Source organism: Erigeron canadensis, chromosome 8 (assembly GCF_010389155.1).
Source record: "Erigeron canadensis isolate Cc75 chromosome 8, C_canadensis_v1, whole genome shotgun sequence".
NCBI lineage: Eukaryota > Viridiplantae > Streptophyta > Magnoliopsida > Asterales > Asteraceae > Erigeron > Erigeron canadensis.
Genome location: NC_057768.1, coordinates 44,133,625 through 44,153,309, shown reverse-complemented (window position 1 = coordinate 44,153,309; position 19,685 = coordinate 44,133,625). Strand labels below are relative to the sequence as shown.

The following is a 19,685-nucleotide window of genomic DNA, read 5'->3' as shown; positions in this document are numbered from 1 at the left end:
ATATCTTCGAATTAAACAACACCTCCACCACCATTAGCTTAGGAATCAAATTCCAAAAAAACCCTTTAAAATTTCGTCTCCGTCGGATATGTCACAAGCCCTCACACGCCTGTACTCATCGAAAAATTTGAAAATCTTGCAATTATTCCCTTTTTCCGGCACGTCAGAGTTCACCGCCGCCACCAACCTTCTCCTTGACGAATTCCGGTCAAAAACCTACTTTCAATTTTGCCGCCCGTTGACTTCTGCCACTGTCATTCGTCGTTGGCCATCGTAGGCCGCCGCCAGAACCCTAATTTTCGAATTTTTATCTTTTTTATTTCAGAATTCACTTTATAAGAAAGGTTTAGAGATCGTTCCGACAACGGCGGTCCTATCCACTTCGCAGAAACAATCTGCATATGAAATACTAGTTAGAGATCGCTCTAGAATACAGCGGTCCCATCCACTACTAACAAATTCCCGCCATACAAAGGCTTCACCACTAATCACAACAACGGTTTACTTATCTTTTTCCGGCACCAATACAAGTCGGAGGCCGAAACGGGGGAGAAAATGTATTTAAAGAGCATAAGTTGAAGATAAAGATATTACTTTTAGATTTAAGTTTTTTTTTTTATGTTTTCTTCTTATTTGTTTTTCAAGCTAGAATCGCTCTACACTTAGCTTGAGGGGAGTATTGGAGATATAATTAGTTTCCATATATTAAGTTTTCATAGTATTAGTTTCCATGTATTAGATTAAGCTACTCTATAAATATAGTCTTTTGTAATTAATTAAACCCAACAAAATTTCCTTCTTTCGATCATACACCATAGTCCTGATTAAAGTGGATAGTGGGATATATTACCTTATATTGATATATGGACGAGTATATATATTACGAGCATGGTACTCGCGCTATGCGGCGGTGGTGGGGAAGACGGTCAAGTGGTGTCGGTGATGGTACTATCGGTGGTGGTTGTGGTGTTAAGTGGTGTAGGTTAATGTAATTGTGATAGTGGAAACTTTTATAAAATAAGGGCTTAAAGTGTTAATTATTAAAATAAAGGTTTAGAGTGTAAATTATAATTATTAAGGACAAAACATAAAAAGTCAAGGATAATTATGTTCAAAGGTAGAATCTTTACTTTATATATACTATAAGACAGTTGAACTAATAACTTATTAACCAATCAAATCGCTCAATTTTAGCAAATTGACTCTCGTTTATGTCATCATTTAGATTTACTTTAAATTAAAATCCTAATAATAATTATCCAAATATATTATTATATTAGTATTTTATATTAATATGTAGAAAAAGTCTTATTAATTTACACTTTTTTGTTTTCCATCAATCATTTACGCTTTTTAATCTTGAATACTTAATTTATATATATTTTTAACCATTAACTTGAGTAGGTTTTTTTTTTAATTTTTAAAAAAGTTACAAAAAGTGTTTATATTTAATTTTTTAAAGTTATAATTGTCACTTAAATCAAGAGTCCCAATTGTTATCAAATAATGACCGTGCTCAGCGTCTGCAGTATTTTCTTCTTGGTGTTCAGCTGTCTGGGAGTACGGCTGTGGAGCACGGTCGACCTTGCTCACGGATACCATTCTTCTATTCTCAAACAAAAATTTTCCAAGCTTCATTCAACTTTTTCAAGGTCTGAAACTTATAGGATATGTCTAATATAACATATTAAGGTGTTCTAATTCGTTAGATTTTGAATTAGAGCGTTTTAAGTTTTTCAAATTTTTTTGGTCAAAAATTTTTCCAAGTGTGGAAGTGGTTAAACAATATCAAGAAAAAAAAAAGTGGTCGAGTCAATCCCGGTACTTTCAAGTCTTGAAAGGACTCGACCAAAAGATTGGGATTTGTTTTTGTTCTGACCGTAAATTTATGGCTGGGAGCCGTAAATTTACAGCTTAGTTACAACTGACCGTAAAAACCTAGCCGTAAAATGAAAACAATCCTAATTGTTATCTAATTATCATAGGACATGTGATTGAAAATAAACTTATTCGTTAATGGGTCCGCATCATAACAAAATACATATAATTGAATGTCAAGTACATGATCACAATTATGTTTATATTTTAATTCTTAATTATCTTTCATAATAATATTACATTATGAGTACAACTGGTTTCGAAAAATTATATAATATGAAAATTATTGTAGCATGTGTCTTGTGTAATGACTACGGCAAATGATTCCATCAATATATCTTAGCTAATAATAACGGTAACGAACATGTGATTATTGTACTACAACTTGCAAATTATAACACTTAGATTACTTGTGATTATTGTACTACAACTTGCAAAGTATAACACTTAGAACCGTATATCTTCAAAATTATAAGATTTCATGAATTAAATGTATGAAGATGTAATATTGATAATATTGTAAACCGCGTGTCCAATATTGGACAAGGGTCTAAAATCTAGTTTTACATAAAATAAAAAGAGTTATTTGCTTTATAAGGGAGCAATGCAGCGGTGGTGGGGAAGACGGTCTAGCGGTGTCGGTGATGGTACTATTAGTGGTGGTGGTGGTGTTAAGTGGTGTAGCTTAATATAATTGTGATAGTGGAAACTTTTAGAAAATAAGAGCTTAAAGTGTTAATTATTAAAATGAAGGTTTAGAGTGTAAATTATAATTATTAAGGACAAAACATAAAAAGTCAAGGGCAATTATGGTAATTTAAAGTTAGAATATTACCTAAAATAAAAAGAGCTATTTGCTTTATAAGGGGGTAAAGATAAAGATCCCTTATATTAATATAACAAGATTGCTTCTAGAAGGTTTTTAAAAAAAAAATCTGATGTGGCAGCCTGTCCCTTTTCCTGCCATACGTTTCTAGAAAACCTTACGTCATCATCCTACCCCAAAAATGTTTCACAACCTAAATCCTCTTCCCTCTTACAAAAAAACCTCATGCGCTCGGGAAAAGAAATCAAAAAAAAAACCCACTCGATCCAAAAACACACTCAGACCAGGACTCACTATGAACCAATCTTCCCTAATACAATCAAGCAAAAAATCCAAACAGAGAGGTTATCAAACCCTGAAAAATTAATTCGATTCTTATTAAATTTTTGTCTTAAACCTAAAAAGTCAAATTTCGATTCTTATTAAATTTTTGTCTTAAACCTAAAAAGTCAAATCGACACATTTGGGGGATTCTGCTTATATTTTCTATTTTAATTCTCTTTTGAGAATCTGCAAAGTTGGGATTTCATAGGTCATGAGGGCTACTCTGATTTATAGTCAAGTCATTTTTGGTCATTTCTATTGGTAAATGAGATCTTTTATAATAAGTTTTTAATGGGTTATTGATGTTTGATGCATATGTATTAATATATATGTATATCTATATATATGCAGATAGAATTGAAAAGGGGAAATAAATGGACCATGAAGTGAAGCTCTAAAAATCTATTGATTATGGGTATGTTTTTTTGTTTATTGTAATGCATTTATTTATTTAGGGGTGTTTGTTGTTTGAATTTATCTATGTTAGTATTTAAAACTTTCAAAATGCTATCTGTTTATAGTATTTTATAAGGAATTTGCAATTCCAAATAGCTAGGTGATGCCCGAATATCTTTAGGCAAATAAACATTTTAATACATTTAACATGTGTATTACTAAGTCTTTTTACTGATATCTCATAATCACTTTTCAACGTTTCGTTGATTGCCTTCAAAGCTGTTAATCACTTTATATGCGCGTACTTACACTTAATCAAATGGCAAATTGAATGGAATAGAAAAAGAGAATGGAAACCATCAGGGTCTTATACTTTTATAGCTTTTTTATGTTCTTATATTAAGCTTCTTATATTAATATAAGGGATTTTGAATCGGAAGTTAGACAGGTGAATTTGCAATATGGTTCTTTTCAAATTGGGACTTCTTTTTTTATATTATTTCCAAAATGCTCAGCGAGGTGGAATTTCAGATACAGGAGCCTGTTGAAATCGAAAATGAAACATGTGTTTCACTCTTCGCTAAGATGCTAGGCATGACTCTCATCTCTTTTCATTCACTTAAAATCTGTTTTTACTAGCAATGGAAAATAGTATAGGACAATTTTGCTAATGATAATTCCATAAACTGCAGGCTCCTGGAATAAGCTTTATTATCATTGTAGAGAAATCCATGCCAGGTTGTGGTTTTATTTTGGTAATTGATTAAATAAATGTTGCAATCTTTATTATCATTGTAGAGAAATCCATGCCAGGTTGTGGTTTTTTATGAACCAACATGTGTTTGTTCATGTTGATCTGAAACACTTCTTAATTAAAATGATTCAGGAGGTTTGTAAATAGGCTGGATGGCTTTTTACCCGTTTGACCCATTTTGTTTTAAGCTATTTGTTGGTTTATTGGTTTAACCTGTTATGATGCAAGATTATCCTAAAACATTGGCCCCATCAGCAAGGGTTGGCTTTACTGTAAGTAAAGTGATTAGTTAGTTCATAGGTGTAAAACGATAATTTATCATTCACTTAATTGCATAAATTTGCAAAATTGCCTTCTAAGTTTATTAGTTTTTTGCAATTGTTATAAACACTTCTGAGTTCTGACTTCATAGGTGTCAGCTCCATGGCTTGCATACGCACCTGTTAAGAACAATCCGATGATGCTGCAAAGGTAATAAAAGTCATTCTTATAATCCAGACAAGGTGACTCCTCACACCCTCTAATCCAGACACTTTTCCATCTACATGTGATTCCATCTTCTTTGGAGCTATTCCTATTTGGGAGAATACTGCAGCACATATGTTGTTTCTAAAGCATGCCATGTCAGCAACACCTGGCGTATTTTGGCCCATCTTTTAGCCTGGTTGCAAGGCCACTGACAATAACATTCTACATGGACTATGACAAAATTTGGGTCGGCTCTTATGATCCACGTAAGACATAATTTATTGGTAGAACTTTTTATCTTATATTTATTTATGTACTATCATAATCAAATATTCTTAGCTTCCAAAACAATTCATATCAAATCTTTTATTTTCTTAAGTTATATTTATATAATATGAGGGACGTAAATTATTTTAGAAACAATCTATATTAACTTATATGATATATTATATATATGTACATTATTTTTTGGAAACAATCTATATACATACAAAGGATTCTGGAAACAATTCAATTAATTATTATATCTATTTTCTAACACAGATTCGTAGCTATCAAAACATATATTTTGTGTAAAACTTTAACAACTTAACAGATCTTTTTTTTAAAAAAAATCTGTATCATCCCTATATAAAGAATACATTACGGGAATTGGTATTCACACACATCCATTCTTTCATTTACATTCTCTCAAAAAACAATACCAATTCCACATGGCTAATAATAATGACATTACTTTCATCAATACCATTAACGCAGAAACAGAAGGCTGCACAATTAAGGTGAAGATCATCCGCCTCTGGAAGCAGTCCTATTCAAACAATCCATCAAATACTGCGAGCATCGAAATGCTACTCATGGATGAACAGGTTTTATTGCATGTTTGAATGCCTTATTTTATACGTTCTATACAACTTTTAGGTTAATTTCAAATTACTGTTACAAAAACTTATGTTACCGTTTTTCTCTCAACAATTACAGTCAAATAAGATCCAGGCTGCCATTAAGAGGAATCTCGTAAGTATGTTTGATATGCTGCTTGAAGAAGGCTCTGTAAAAACAATATCAAACTTTGGTGTAACCAACAACAGTAGGAGGTTTCTTCTAACACATCACCCATGCAAAATCAACTTTTACAGACATACGTCAGTAAAAGCCTAAAAAGGTAAGACATATATTTAGTTATGGTGGAACAGGTAAGACATATATTTGGAAGACTTTATCATCGGCTATTCGTTCAAAGGGTGAGATAGTCTTGAATGTTGCATCAAGTGGTATCGCATCTTTACTGCTAGAAGGTGGCAGAACAACTCATTCTAGATTCCGTATACCGATCAACATAAATGAGGATTCTTTTTGTTCTATAACTCCGGATAGTGATTTAGCATCATTGATAGTAAAGACAAGATTAATTATTTGGGACGAGGCACCTATGATGCATAGACATTGTTTCGAAGCGTTGGACATAACATTGCGTGACATACTTGCTTCATCATCTTGTGCTTCAGGTGATAAACCTTTCGGAGGTAAAGTAATTCTTTTTGGGGGTGACTTCCGTCAGATTCTTCCAGTTATTCAACGAGGCACTCGTGCACAAATTGTTAACGCATCAATAATTCTTCTGACATATGGCGTCACTGTACTGTTTTGAGGCTAACCGAAAACATGCGTTTAAAGTTAGGGAGCCCACAATCATCACTCACTGAAGTCAAGGCCTTTTCAGATTGGCTCATACAAATTGGTGAAGGAACTATCGGAGATAACAATAAAGGCGGAGAAGCTGATGTTCAATTCCCGGATGATGTTCTTATCAAATCTGATGGTGATCATATTAAGGCCATTGTTGATGCAATTTATCCCAATATAACGATCACCTTCATGAACCTGGATATTTTCGTGACAAGGCTATATCAGTTCCAACTAACGACGAGGTTGATCGCATCAATGACCATGTTTTGTCCCTGATAAAAGCAGAAGAGAGGACATACTTCAGTTCTGATCGTCCATGTGAAACCGAATCACTTGACGCCTTTCAACAATCTTTATATTCACCAGCTGTTCTAAATGGATTTAAGATCTCCGGCACACCAAACCATAAGCTGCTTTTAAAACTTTCGAAATATAGATCAGTCTAAAGGTTTGTGTAATGGAACAAGATTGCAAGTTGTGCGTATGGCTCCCCATGTCATTGAAGCAAAAATCATCTCAGGTTCAAATGTAAACAATGTAGTGTACATACCAAGGATGAAGATTACACCATCAGACATACGCATTCCATTTAAGTTTCAAAGGCGTCAATTTCCTTTGGTTGTTTGCTTTGCCATGACCATTAATAAAAGCCAAGGACAGTCGTTAGCTCAAGTGGGTTTGTTTTTACAACGTCCGGTTTTCACACATGGTCAACTATATGTCGCACTTTCAAGGGTTACGACCAAATCTGGTTTGAAGGTCCTTATTGTCGATAAAGGTGGAAAAACTTCAAGCAAAACAACCAATGTCGTCTATAAAGAAGTGCTACAAAAGATTTGACATTTTCATATAATCAAGCTTGGTAATGTTTTCATAAATGTGTTACCTTTGAATGTCTCCATTTTAAACTTAGTCTTCTACTTTTCATACTTTAATTATCATTCAATGTTCACTTAAATTTCAGAGGAATTTCTTGGATCACTGTAACTTCTTTTTTAAGTCTTGATATCTTCCATTAGGTGGTTGTTCAGAACTAAGGTGGGTGACTTTAGAGAAACGACTGAAACCATTGACACACAAATAATGTTACCCTTTTTAGGATTTGTACATATTCTATACCGTTTTAGAATTATAATTAGAAGACCCGGGTTGAACCCGGGTTGATTAACTAGTTATATAATAAACTTCTATTAATTAATTTTGTTCGATTCATTAAGATTTTATTAGTTAAGCCATGGAGTACAGAACCTTATACATCACAGTTGTTTCGGCAAGGGATATCAAGAACATCAATTTCATAGGCGCTATGGACGTATATGCTGTGGTTTCGGTTCCAAGACTACGACTCAAAAACTCAAAACCCCTATTCACAAAAAAGGTGGTACAAACCCTACTTGGAACTTTCCCATGAAGTTCAACATTGATGAAGCCACGATACGAGAGAACAAACTCGAACTCCACGTAACGATTAAGGCAGTCAAGATGTTCGGGAACAAGAATTCGGGTGAAGTTATCGTGATGATTAATGAAAGGCTAATTATTGAAGCTCTTGAAAGCGGCGAGAACACCATGCACAATGTTACTTATGCAGTGAACCGAGGGTTATTATAGTGTGACATACTAACATGCCATCGATCAGTTATTATAGCATGAATGTCATCAATTAACAAAAGTTTTTAATTTCAAAGGTCTTGCTATATATATAAGAGTCAACTTTTCCACAAGAAAAACTCTAAGAAAAAAAAAAGAGATCGAGGTTTATGTATGGGTTTGTTCAGAGTTATATTGGATGATGAGTATGCACCACACTGCCTAGATATCATCTAGCAGAAGGTATTAGGCAATCATTAGAAAGGTCTGGGCTATCAATGTCGAGGAAGGTAGTTAACAACGTTTTCCGTGAAGATTGTCCTCTTGAACTTTCTGAGGTTAGCTTGCCATCGTTTCCACTTTCGATCTTGATTGCATCTTGTATGGCCAATATGATTTCTTGCATCCTTGGCCTAGAATACCCGTGCTGTTCCACACATTGGATTGCTACTTCTGCAATTCTCCATATAGACTCGATTTTCACATCCTGTGCTAATGTAGGATCTATGATGCTCACTACATCCCCCTTACGAACCAGAGACCTTGCCTGCATCATCAGAAAAAAAATATATATTTTCCATTATATGTGCATATATAATCACTATTATATACGGATATGTTAAAAATGTGTAGATTATAGGAGGGCTTATATAGATAATATATATGCATATATAGCTGGCAATATACTTACCCAGTGAACAATGCTCCAATCAGCTCCGAACTCTTCAGGAGATACAGGCTTTCTTCCTGAGATAAGCTCTAACAGAACAACCCCAAAACTATAGACATCACTTTTCTCAGTTAGTTGTTGGTTGGCGTAGTATCTGGTTAAGAAAAAATTGGTTAAGAACTTGATAAGATCATTAGCAAGCATAAATATCTGTTAAGTGTAGCTTAATTACTCAGGGTCAAGGTAGCCAACAGTTCCTCTTGCCACACTTGATATGTGTGTCAAGTCTTCCTCAGTCTGCCTCGAAAGTCCAAAATCTGATACTTTAGCCCTCATATTAATATCTAGAAGAATATTGCTAGTTTTGATGTCCCGGTGAATAATACTTGGATTGCATCCAGTGTGCAAATACTCGAGACCTGCAATACATTAAACTTTCAGTGATATTCTATTTTAAAAAATTTGTAAAGATATTAGAAAAAAGAAGCTTGACGGAATTGACCTTTGGCTGAATCTTCTGCAATACGTAGACGAGCTCTCCAGTCCACGTGCTTCTTGTTCACCTTGTCTGTTGGCATATTTATTTGACTCATATAACTTATCCAAGTGCATAGGAAAATTGGAAATTGTGTTTAAATAGTTGACATACCATGTATATGATCTCGCAATGTTCCATTATGCATGTACTCGTATACTAGCATCCGATGATGATCTTCTTCACAGTAGCCTATTAAGGGGACTAGATTTCTATGGTGAATTCTTGACAAGAGAGCAACCTGTGAATATAGGGCAATTCAAGATTTCAAATGATTATAGCATGTTGGAACTATTTAGCACATCAGTGATCAGTGTTACATATTTGATGTCTCCAAAATCAAAATGACTATACAACTGTTGTTTGCAAATATTACCTCGGTAACAAATTGTTGGGCTCCATGGCTAGATGAATCGGCCATCATTTTAACTGCCACCTCCTTTCCATCTTTCATTTTTCCATAATATACAGGGCCAAAACTTCCTTTACCAATTTTTTTTGAGAACCCACTCGTAGCAGCCTCTATCTCAGCAAGTGAAAAGTAGTATGATACTCCTTCATCCATCAAACTGCCACCTCGTGCAACTGAGTAGCCCGTTGATCCTAGTATGCTCTTGCGTGAAGAAATTGCTCCTAATGTAATAAATAGTTCGATATTTCCATTCAGCTAAACTTGATCATAAATGAAAGTTATCGGTAATATTGTATGATTGCCTACCTTTATCTTCACTTCTTTGAGTAGGTGGTTTTCTCCCAAAATAACGTAATACAAACAAGCTTCCTATGAACAGAATAAATACAACTGCAAGTATTCCAACTGAAATTCCCAAAATTAACTTGAAATGTGACTTTTTCTTCCCATGCTTGCGTAGACCATGATTACCTTCGTAACTGCATACATACATCAGTCAGTATATAATGAACAATTCACTCGAATATCAGTCAGTATATAATGAACAATTCACTCGAATTTTGAAGGAAAAACAATAAGAAGCAGCTTACTTAAAAATTAATTTTCCAGATAATAATGCTGGAGGGATGTCCCCAGACAGATAGTTGTTCTGTACGTACCTGCATAAATATTGGTTAAAGTGACTGCACTGTTCTAAACATAAACATATTACGAATAGAAGTAAAGATATGAAGATTACGACATACAGTTCTTTTAAGTTTGGCAAGCTACCAAAGTAAGATGGTAAAGGACCAGTCAACTTGTTGTCCTCTAAATGTCTGCAATTCAGACAAGGACACAATATAATAGCAAACACTACAAAATGTATCTAGAATGTTAATCATTGTCAGAAAAAAACTTACATAATTGTCAATTTGTCAAGGTTGCTCATATCAGGGATCGACCCATTGAGTGAGTTCCCGTTTAACCACCTGATAGAATAAACCAGTACTGGGGAGTTAAAACAATCCTTATACTTTTATCTGACATTATAGCTCATTGATACTTACACCTCTATCAACCCTTGCAAGTCTTTTATGGCTGGTGGTATTTCACCTTCCAAATTTGAACCTGACAATAAGCTGTTCTTGCATATTAGTATGTACAGATGTATCAATAGTTTAAAGAAAATTTCCTTAAAAACGTTCTCAGCCACTTGGTAATTTCCGAACTCACATTTTGGTGATTCTGGGAGGAATATTTGAGCTACAAGTTACCCATTCCCACTGAGCAGGAACACATGGATCACCTTCTTCGATCAATTCCCGATTGTCAAGCATTGAGCGAAAGGCTCCAAGAACATTCACTTCAAAATTAAACATGAACTTAATTACCATGTATGGAAATTCTCATTAATTTCCAGATATACGTAATTGAAAAGGTCGTTGTATTACCTTCTTTTTTGTCAGTCTTTGAGGAAATTGGTACATATTTACTGATTTCAACTGCATTCATGAGTGGTCCCTGTGTGGAATCTTGTGTCTTTCTAAAAGAAAAGGACAGTACAAAAGATAGCGAGACATTCATATAACTTGGTTCGTATAACGTGAAGCTTCCATTAGCATTCTCTTCGATATTCACCACGGCATTGCTATAGTCAGGTACGTATGGCTCATTCATCGTGAATTTTCGTGTCTCATTTTCAGGTAAATCCTCAATTTCTGCAAAATATGCATATGCTCGAGCATTTGCAGGGAAATCTTCCAAATTTAATCTGTAGCTTAGAGTCCCTTGAGTGCCTACAACAGCAGTTTGCATGACTTTCACAGGTGGGTATTCTCTTGTATTTGTGTTTATTTGCTTTGTTGTATTAATCCTTTTTGTGCCTGCAGCCACTCCTACAAGAAAGTTCTGCCTTTTTGCAAGATCAGAATCCCATATCCGGTCATATGGATCATCTGGATACCTGTTTAAAATTTTGAGTTGATTCAGTTGACATTTGGAGCAATACTGTTATATCTTTACTGAATAGATCGTATCATATCACTATGACTGGGGAAAATGCAAGAAGATGCAGTATGATATTAACATTTTAGCGATATACACGATGTAACTTTTTTTAACCATCTTATAGTTTCTTACCAGAATATGCAATTTGTAACCTTTACATACTTGCCATTCTTTAGCCATGCAACATACTTAACATTTTCCACCATTTAATGCCAAAAATTGTGTCCTTCTATAAAGAACGTTCATATTAGAGTAAAAATAAAATTACAAGTGTGTTGTTTACGGCGGTAAAAGGTGAATATGACATTGCATTTTTTTCTTGTGGTTACACCTATGATATGTTCATTATATTTTGATATAGATATAGAAGTGGAAAATTTGAATCCTTATTGAATTGAGTTATTTACATCAAATGGGTCAAAATTCAAAGGGTAAAAAAATCATCTCTTCAGTGCATAGTTGCATACATCATCTACTCCAAAATATAGATCAGTTTTGTAATAAAATGGTTTTTGTAAACGTGTTTACTGCAACATGCTTTGACCCGTTACCAAGCATGTCCGACCCGCCCATTTTACCACGTGTAGTAACATCCAAGATCAATCAGAGAATACTCTATGGTAATCTGTTTTGACCCATTACCAAGCATGTCCGACCCACCCATGTTACCACATGTAGTCAGATCCAAAATCAATCAGAGAATACTGTATGGTAACCTGTTTTGACCCATTACCCAGCATGTCCGACCCACCCTTTTACCACATGTGGCCAGATCGAAGATCAATCAGAGCATACCTTATAGCTTCCGCACTTGCAGCACCAAAGTTAACTCTAGCTGCTACCTTTAAGTAGAAATCATCCTCATAATCAGTAGCATACATAGAAAGATTTAATGGCCGGAGCTCAAGCGTGGTTATAAAAGGAGAACCGGTTGTGGCACAACACAAACACACATCAATTGAACTCGAAGGTGCTCTAATGATCATCTCTTTACTATATACTGTTGATGCATCCAACACGCTAATGGTCGCCCATCTAGTTGCATCCAAATATAACGGAAATTTCGGGTATGTGTTTTCACTATCAGAACTACCATACAAAAACGTGGCACGGATTATATATCGCCTTCTTTCTGTAGTATTCAAAGTATAACAATACTTTTTATTATCTATAGGGAAGTCTCTTCGCCTTTGATATTGAATTGAGGTTCCATTCAGATTCTCAATCTCTACCGATGTCCCATGGCCAATGAGCCCAGAATCCGTAACCCATGGTAAGCCGGTTTTAGAGTCAGTATGATCACTTCTTCCCCCGCAGTCTATACTTACAAACTCTGCAAGATTTTCAAATTAACATTTACATCATATTGTATCAAATCTATATATTTCCCTTTAATAACTTGCTAATTAACACAAAATCTTGAGAAGATCTTTTCGAGTTTCATACCTTTTTGACACAAGAATCTTGAAAGTTACTATATAATAAAATATATATATATATATACAGGATTTTTGCATACCTGAAACTTGACCAAGAAGAGATGGAATTAAGCAGCCAAGAAGTACTGAAATGAAATGAAGAATTAGACCCATGAAAATTAAGATGAAGTAGTACAAAAGGATTGGAAGTTGTATGCATATAGAAGCATTTCAGTGTAATATTTTTCTTAGTGATAGCCTCTCCACTTGCAAATCAACTTTTTTGATTGATAATGTTTTCATTCACATTTGTCTGTTTTCAAATCTTGCTTTTTTCTTATGGACAGAATCTCAGGTTCACCTTTTTCTTGCTTTGGGTGAAGAATATAAGGAAATGACACCAGCTCATTCAAATAAAGGTGGAAAAATAAACATCACTCCCTCATATGATCATCTATTTTGTTACTTTTTTGTTTAATAATTCAAAACTACACTTTTTACATTCAATTTACTGCATCTGTTTTTACTGGTTTGGTTTTTTCCAAGCTCTGAAATATATGCATTTTGTTCTAGTTATCATTCTTTTATACACAAAGAACATATGTACTTATATCAGTTATAAACTTAATAGTCAAATTTACAACCAAATACTTGTGCTTTTACGATGCTATTAGCTACATTATTAGTCCAAATATTTAATTTGACCATATTTAATTTTTTATATAGGTTGGGATGAAATATATTACTTCATTAAGATATATAATCAAATTTTATGATCTATCACTTTATTTTTTGATTTTCCTAGTTTAGTTACAGGTTTTGGGACATGCATGATGATTAATGATACATGAATCATGATAGAAGCATTGATTCATAATAAATGGTGGTTGGTGGCCAAAGTTGTACACTTTCTGTTGCTATCTTTGACCAATTTCAAATTTTCAGCATGCACAAATTGTGATTTTGTGTTGTATACTTATCCTTTAGTATTTTAGTTTTGGTCAATATTCATTTTTTTCACTTAGAAACAAAGACCATCAAAGGTTGATGTATTGGTAATGTACAATTTGAAAACTACAGTGTTTGTGATCTCTTCAAAATAATGAACCACCGGTTTTAGTTTTTTCTTTGTATAATACAACCTAAATTGGTTGCACTTCGATAAAACTTAAAAAGTATGTTTTCATCATAGTTTGAATTAAAGGATCGAGTACAATAATTTAAACTCCAAAATGTCATATTTTCACTTTTTGCTTTTGATCTTTAACTTTTTAGCCAACTCCTCTTGAGTCTAGATGTCGTACTTTTTTTGCTCGGGTTATGCATAATATATTTTAAGCTTGTTTGTTATGATAGAATTTAATTACGTGTCTATCCATCCCTTACACATCTTTGTCACACAGTACTCCATCTCATAGTGACCAGTTTATTTGGCTCATATGTGATCAATTAATACACTGCTCATAAATTAATGCTAGTTTTACAAAGCTAACGGAAATTTTCAACATTTATACATGGATTTATGTCGTCAATTAACGAATGTATCTGCGTGTTTTTCAATTGTCTCATTTAGAAGTTGACAGTTGTGAATGCATCTTTTCGAGTGGCCTACACTGCTACGCATTTTTATGGGTCCTACACGCCTCAAAGAACCTGCAACAAGAAATGGAGGAATCAACGACCATATGTTACCAAGTTTGAAACCTATATCGCAAGAGTTCGATTGTAGGATAGTGAACGTTCACACGTGTGTCAGTATTGATTAAAAGAATATAAAATTGTACAATAGCCTTAAAAAAATAAAAATATAAATTACAGTATTATTTTAGCTCATAAACTTTTAATATATGATAAGTTGATTAATGTATGTTTCAAGGAGAGAAATTTTACCTAGGCAAAGGCATATATGATTAAAGAAAGAGGATGGAAAAGCAGATACAAAAGGTGCACCATTTAACTCTTATCTAAACTTTGCTTTAATTTTGCTTTTGCTTTTTGGTAACAAAGGAAATCTTTTTCTTTGTCACTTTGGACCAAACTCTCTTTTAAGGCTTTTTCACAGAGTTTGCCAAAAGCAAATGCATTTCATAACCCCACCTTCACATGTTTGGACGTTTGGCTTAAATGGTCTCGATCTACTAACGCCTATACCAACCCAAGACATCATTCTCTATCATCCACACTGTCACATCAGTTTTTTTCTCTCATAAATTACATCTTCCTCACTCACTACCAACCTTACCTTTTCCTCACATCTTCATCATTTCTTCCTCAATTTTTATACTCACACATATATATAACGCCAACCCCACCTCTCTCTCTCTCTCTCCTTAGTCATCTTCCCATCGATGGCCGTTTATGAAGAGCCCGTCGACAAGGGTGTGCCAACCTCTTCCTCATTGAAGAGGTAGTCGACGGTTTGGTCTGGCACCAGCCTAAATAGTATTGATCAAGTCTCTAGAGTTTAATATGCCATTTGAAAGAATTGATATCCATACCATTAATTTTTATGAATGTATTACATCATATAAGTTTTACAGCTGACTGTACAAGCGAATAATACACAGTCATGGTAAATCTAGCAAAAGAAGTAGTGAGCTATCACTTCCCCATTCGAAACGAGGGAAAAAAATTGTTATATTTAAAACCAAAAAAAATATATATATATGTTTATAAAGTTATACGGTATTAATAAATTCAAGAAAGAAAAATGAAGATTTATCACATCAAAAATATACTATGAGCTTTTTATTTTTTACTTTTTATTTTATCAAAAAAATAATATGCTTTTGATAAAATTGCATTAAAATATTTGAAAAAATGTATATCTGTCTATGTCATAATGAACATTGGACATGATTAGCGTCTTAGCGATTGTCTGTGTGGACCTAAGAGGATAAAATTAAAATTTGCATAATCAAGAATACCTAGCCCAAGACCAAATAAAGCCATAACACATGAGTGATTGGTGATTGTCGGATTTTTTTAGACTCTTTAAAGTTCCGAGGGGTTCGAGCCCCTTCAAAAGTTTTTGTTTTTAACACTAATTTTCTTATACATTTTTCAAAAATAAATTTCATAATACATATTAGCCTCTCTTGCAAAGCTAAATTTTATATCTCATAGAAATCCGCCCCTCCATAATAAATGTTCAAGTTCCGCCATTGTGTCTAGTAGATTAGCATTAGCATTGGATGTTAATTTGTAAATTTGATTGTCTCTGTGTTTTTTTTCTTTCTTATTATGTAAAACTATAATTTAACTACTTGATTATTGTCTTAGTAGTAATGTAAGCTACGTGGATTGTCTTGCACATATTATGATTTCTCAATTATTTAGATTTAGATTTTGACCCATGAATTTTATAGAGTTTTTTATATATGTATTATATCGTATTTTAGTGTGTATAGGCTAAAGTAATACGACATACTATTAATATTTTCTTTTATTAAAAAAAAATGAGAGCAACTTTACTAGTAGAATATAACAAAATACAGCAAGCTAGGTTGAGGAGGACTCAACTAAACAAAAATTTAAACCACATACAAAGGAGAGGGTTAAATACATATAACATAACTTTTTGAACCAATTTGCGTAAAGTTAATATATTTCCTGATACTTTTAAATGAAAGGGATTTAATTGGTGGGCGATTTAAAAATAACACAGTAATCAACAGATTTTTTTTTTAATTACTTTTTAGCTTTTTTGGTAAAAGTCAATTGTTGTGTAAGATAACAATGCCGAAGAAGGGTAATTCAAACCTGACTGTTGTGGTAGACTACGGTCAGAGACTCAGAAAGCTCTCGTATCTGCTACCTGATCAATTGTAATGCCAATAGCATAACTAAACAAATACACTGATAGATATTGCAATCAAATAACTAAACAAACAAGTGACTTTATTGCACAACAAAAAGACCAAAATTTACTTCATATACAAAAAGAAAAACAGCAGATATTACTTACTATACACTATAACTACATCACTATTATTGTTAACAAAAGAGAAACAAAAGAATCAGTAAAATTGTGTCAGCAACCTAACCTACAAGACAAGGTTCAAACATGCTAACTCATCACTCCGTTGGTATATACACAAAAAGATATCTGTATGGTTCTTGTGCTGCTATCGAGTCAAATAACTTTTGACCATCGACTATTGAGTATGTTTATTTGGCCATTCCACAATAAGCAACATTGATGCTACGGTTTGTGTAAAACTTACTTTCCTCCATAACATTATCACCAATCAAACACTTTTTCGATTATGTACCTTGACAAAAATTGTTGTGACTTGCCAAATGTGCCATGGCTTGGTGAGCTCAAAATTGCGGCCTGCAAATCTTAAATTTCGAGATTAGACCTTCTTAATACGAAAACTCAAGGCCTCTGAGTGATATATACTTCTTAACCCATATTGCGATATCTTCTACACATGCCTGAGCTTTTGGTGTTTTGAGGAACATTTCAAAGGTTGCAAATTCATGTACAGCATCTTTGTAATCATAGACCGGGGCATCTACATTTACCTTCCGGAGCTCCTGTGAATATGCAATGGCACGATCTCGCATCCAATCATGTTCTGCTACAATTGTAAGTGTAGGAGGCATTTGTTTTAAAGGTACTCTTTTAGCAGACATGAGAGGGTTGGCTGCTGGATGATCCAGATTGAATTGATCTGCAGGCAAAAAAAGTTTCCAAGCTAGAATTGCCATGGTCCTGTCATAAAGATAAGAGTTGGCTAGTTTGATCTCGGATTTTGTGGGAGTGCTTCCAATGACAAATGGGTACATAAGGACTTGTGCAACTACTCTTATCGGGTCCAGGAGGCTCCCGGCTTCCACTGCCTTTTGGGTGACATAATTCGCAATGTTCGAACCAGAGCTTACGCCTAAAAGCACACACCTGTTAAAAACCATAAACACACATAAATATTTTTAATTGAGTAAACAAAGTATATTGTTATAATATTCAGGATTGTATAATTACAATGAAAAGTAAGAGGGATAGCACCGCATACTGCCCAATTGGATGTCACTATAGTGTCTTAAATGCTAACTACTAATTACTAACTCATTGTTCAAAAAAAAAAAAAAAGAGGGATAACATATATTAAGCATATTAGCAAAATCACCCAAACCCTGGATGAATATACTAATTTGGTTGTGGCGGTTCTGCAGTTAATCATTAAGGATGACGCCCATGTACTGAACAATTTGTTGGAAATACTATGGTTTTTTCCTCAAGTATAGTGGAACGTTATCCGTATTTGTGTGTGTGACATCATTAGTCCTCTCGACTTTGTGATACCTCAGAAGTGAGAGTCATATTAACACTAGTTTTCTTTTAGTGACTCCTCAAACAAAAGAGTTTGCAAACCACAAGGTTTACACAGGAATCTAAATTCACAAGTTCCTTAAGTTTTGGTCCTTTTTGGATACTGCATATATGTTTCCAATTCAGATAATCACATGCCTCCAAGTTATGCTTATCTTCATGCTTGGACAATGGATTAAACATTTAACCTAAGATTCGCTTGTAAACTTGGGCGAAGTTTTGAAGGTAACAAGAGCAGTATAACTAAAGGTGAGTCAAAAGTTCTGCACATCATGCTATGTCACGCTTTTCATACGTATCTCTTAACCAAAAAAAAAAAGAAGGTTAACAGCCATGTTACTTAAATTCTATTCACCGTATCAAAAACTTCCCATCCATCCCGTTGTCAACCAGTTACCTAAGATTAGTTTCACAAATCCTTCTTTCATTTCATCCCAAAATTTCATATTAAGATAGCTACCAAATATGCAATAATGAAAATCATGTGTTGATATCACCAAATTAAACAAATTTAACATAATCATAGCAAATCAAATAACAAAGAATTATACCTAGATAGATCAGCATGAGCTGCAATCCAAGGTTCAATGAATGTTTCACCAAAACCATCAACAATCTGTCTCCTTTCAAACCCAACCCGACCCCCCGAACTCTTGCAGTCATTCAAATTCGCCTGTTTAACCAACCAATTCATCACCTCAAACCCATCCTCAAACGCAGCTGGAAACTTACTCTCCGGTGCAAGCCGATACCCTACCGCAATCACAATCGCATCACACGCTTTCGCTATCCGTCTACAAAACACATCATTCCCAACCGAAACACTACTCCCAGTCACAAACCCCCCGCCATGGAACTGCAACACCACCGGCAGTCTCCGTCCACCTCCACTACTCACCACCGGCGAGTAACCTCCGTACACACCGTCAGTTTGACTCAACAAACCGTTGGAAGTAACGGAATTAGGAAGGAATATACGTACAGATAATGATTTTAAGGGATTAATATGTATATCTTTTGTAGCGACGTCGTTTTGAGAGAAAGTAGGGTTTGCCGGAGCAAAGGATTCGTCGGGACGTGAAATGACGCCGAATTGATTGGAGGGATTTTGGTCCGTTAGGGTTTGTAATTGACGTTTTAATATGAATTTGTAAATGATACTATATAATTTTACAGATACTGAAGGCATTTTTAAGTTTTTATTTAGATTGGAAATTATGAATAATTGGTTTATAATTAGATACAGATTTGAGATATGTATGTATATGGATTTGAGTTGTTGTAAGGGTTTTTAAGTAGACTGACTTGTTCCATTCAAATTTGGGGGAGAAGCTTCCATCATCATGGTTGGTTTTTTATTTCTTATTTTATTTTTATAAATTTTTTTGTGTTTTCAAA

At 34.2% G+C, this 19,685-nt stretch overlaps 2 protein-coding genes across 3 annotated transcripts; both read right to left on the bottom strand.

Moving 5' to 3' along the window:
* Nucleotides 1-7,937: 7,937 nt before the first annotated feature.
* On the bottom strand, nucleotides 7,938-13,208 carry LOC122609668 (probable LRR receptor-like serine/threonine-protein kinase At1g67720). Its single transcript, XM_043782622.1, has 15 exons — nucleotides 13,051-13,208; nucleotides 12,327-12,864; nucleotides 10,976-11,487; nucleotides 10,758-10,887; nucleotides 10,592-10,663; nucleotides 10,445-10,513; nucleotides 10,289-10,360; nucleotides 10,133-10,201; nucleotides 9,849-10,021; nucleotides 9,507-9,763; nucleotides 9,245-9,371; nucleotides 9,098-9,163; nucleotides 8,828-9,014; nucleotides 8,617-8,749; nucleotides 7,938-8,472 (listed from the first exon to the last, which is right to left on the bottom strand). The coding sequence occupies exons 1-15, from the start codon at nucleotides 13,121-13,123 to the stop codon at nucleotides 8,155-8,157; spliced, it is 2,796 nt and encodes a 931-aa protein (XP_043638557.1). The 5' UTR covers nucleotides 13,124-13,208; the 3' UTR covers nucleotides 7,938-8,154.
* Nucleotides 13,209-14,389: 1,181 nt separating this feature from the next.
* LOC122609669 (probable carboxylesterase 11) lies at nucleotides 14,390-19,685 on the bottom strand. Of its 2 annotated transcripts, XR_006325364.1 has the most exons (4): nucleotides 18,839-19,685; nucleotides 17,224-17,855; nucleotides 16,712-16,766; nucleotides 14,390-14,602 (listed from the first exon to the last, which is right to left on the bottom strand). XR_006325364.1 is itself a non-coding variant. In XM_043782623.1 (2 exons), the coding sequence occupies exons 1-2, from the start codon at nucleotides 19,474-19,476 to the stop codon at nucleotides 17,318-17,320; spliced, it is 1,176 nt and encodes a 391-aa protein (XP_043638558.1). In that variant the 5' UTR covers nucleotides 19,477-19,684; the 3' UTR covers nucleotides 16,831-17,317. The 2 variants fall into 2 exon arrangements, 1 of the variants encoding a protein (XP_043638558.1); XM_043782623.1 differs by lacking the exons at nucleotides 14,390-14,602; nucleotides 16,712-16,766 and having other exon boundaries at nucleotides 16,831-17,855; nucleotides 18,839-19,684.

What these genes read in the sequence shown, in the direction of transcription:
- LOC122609669 (XM_043782623.1), bottom strand. Translation starts at nt 19,476, where the DNA reads ATGCCTTCAGTATCTGTAAAATTATATAGTATCATTTACAAATTCATA. An exon ending in GCTCATGCTGATCTATCTAG is followed by an intron (nt 17,856 to 18,838) that starts GTATAATTCTTT and finishes GGTTTTTAACAG; the next exon opens with GTGTGTGCTTTTAGGCGTAA.
- LOC122609668 (XM_043782622.1), bottom strand. Translation starts at nt 13,123, where the DNA reads ATGGGTCTAATTCTTCATTTCATTTCAGTACTTCTTGGCTGCTTAATT. An exon ending in TCAAAGAAGTGAAGATAAAG is followed by an intron (nt 9,764 to 9,848) that starts GTAGGCAATCAT and finishes TTATTACATTAG; the next exon opens with GAGCAATTTCTTCACGCAAG. An exon ending in ATTGCGAGATCATATACATG is followed by an intron (nt 9,164 to 9,244) that starts GTATGTCAACTA and finishes ATATGCCAACAG; the next exon opens with ACAAGGTGAACAAGAAGCAC.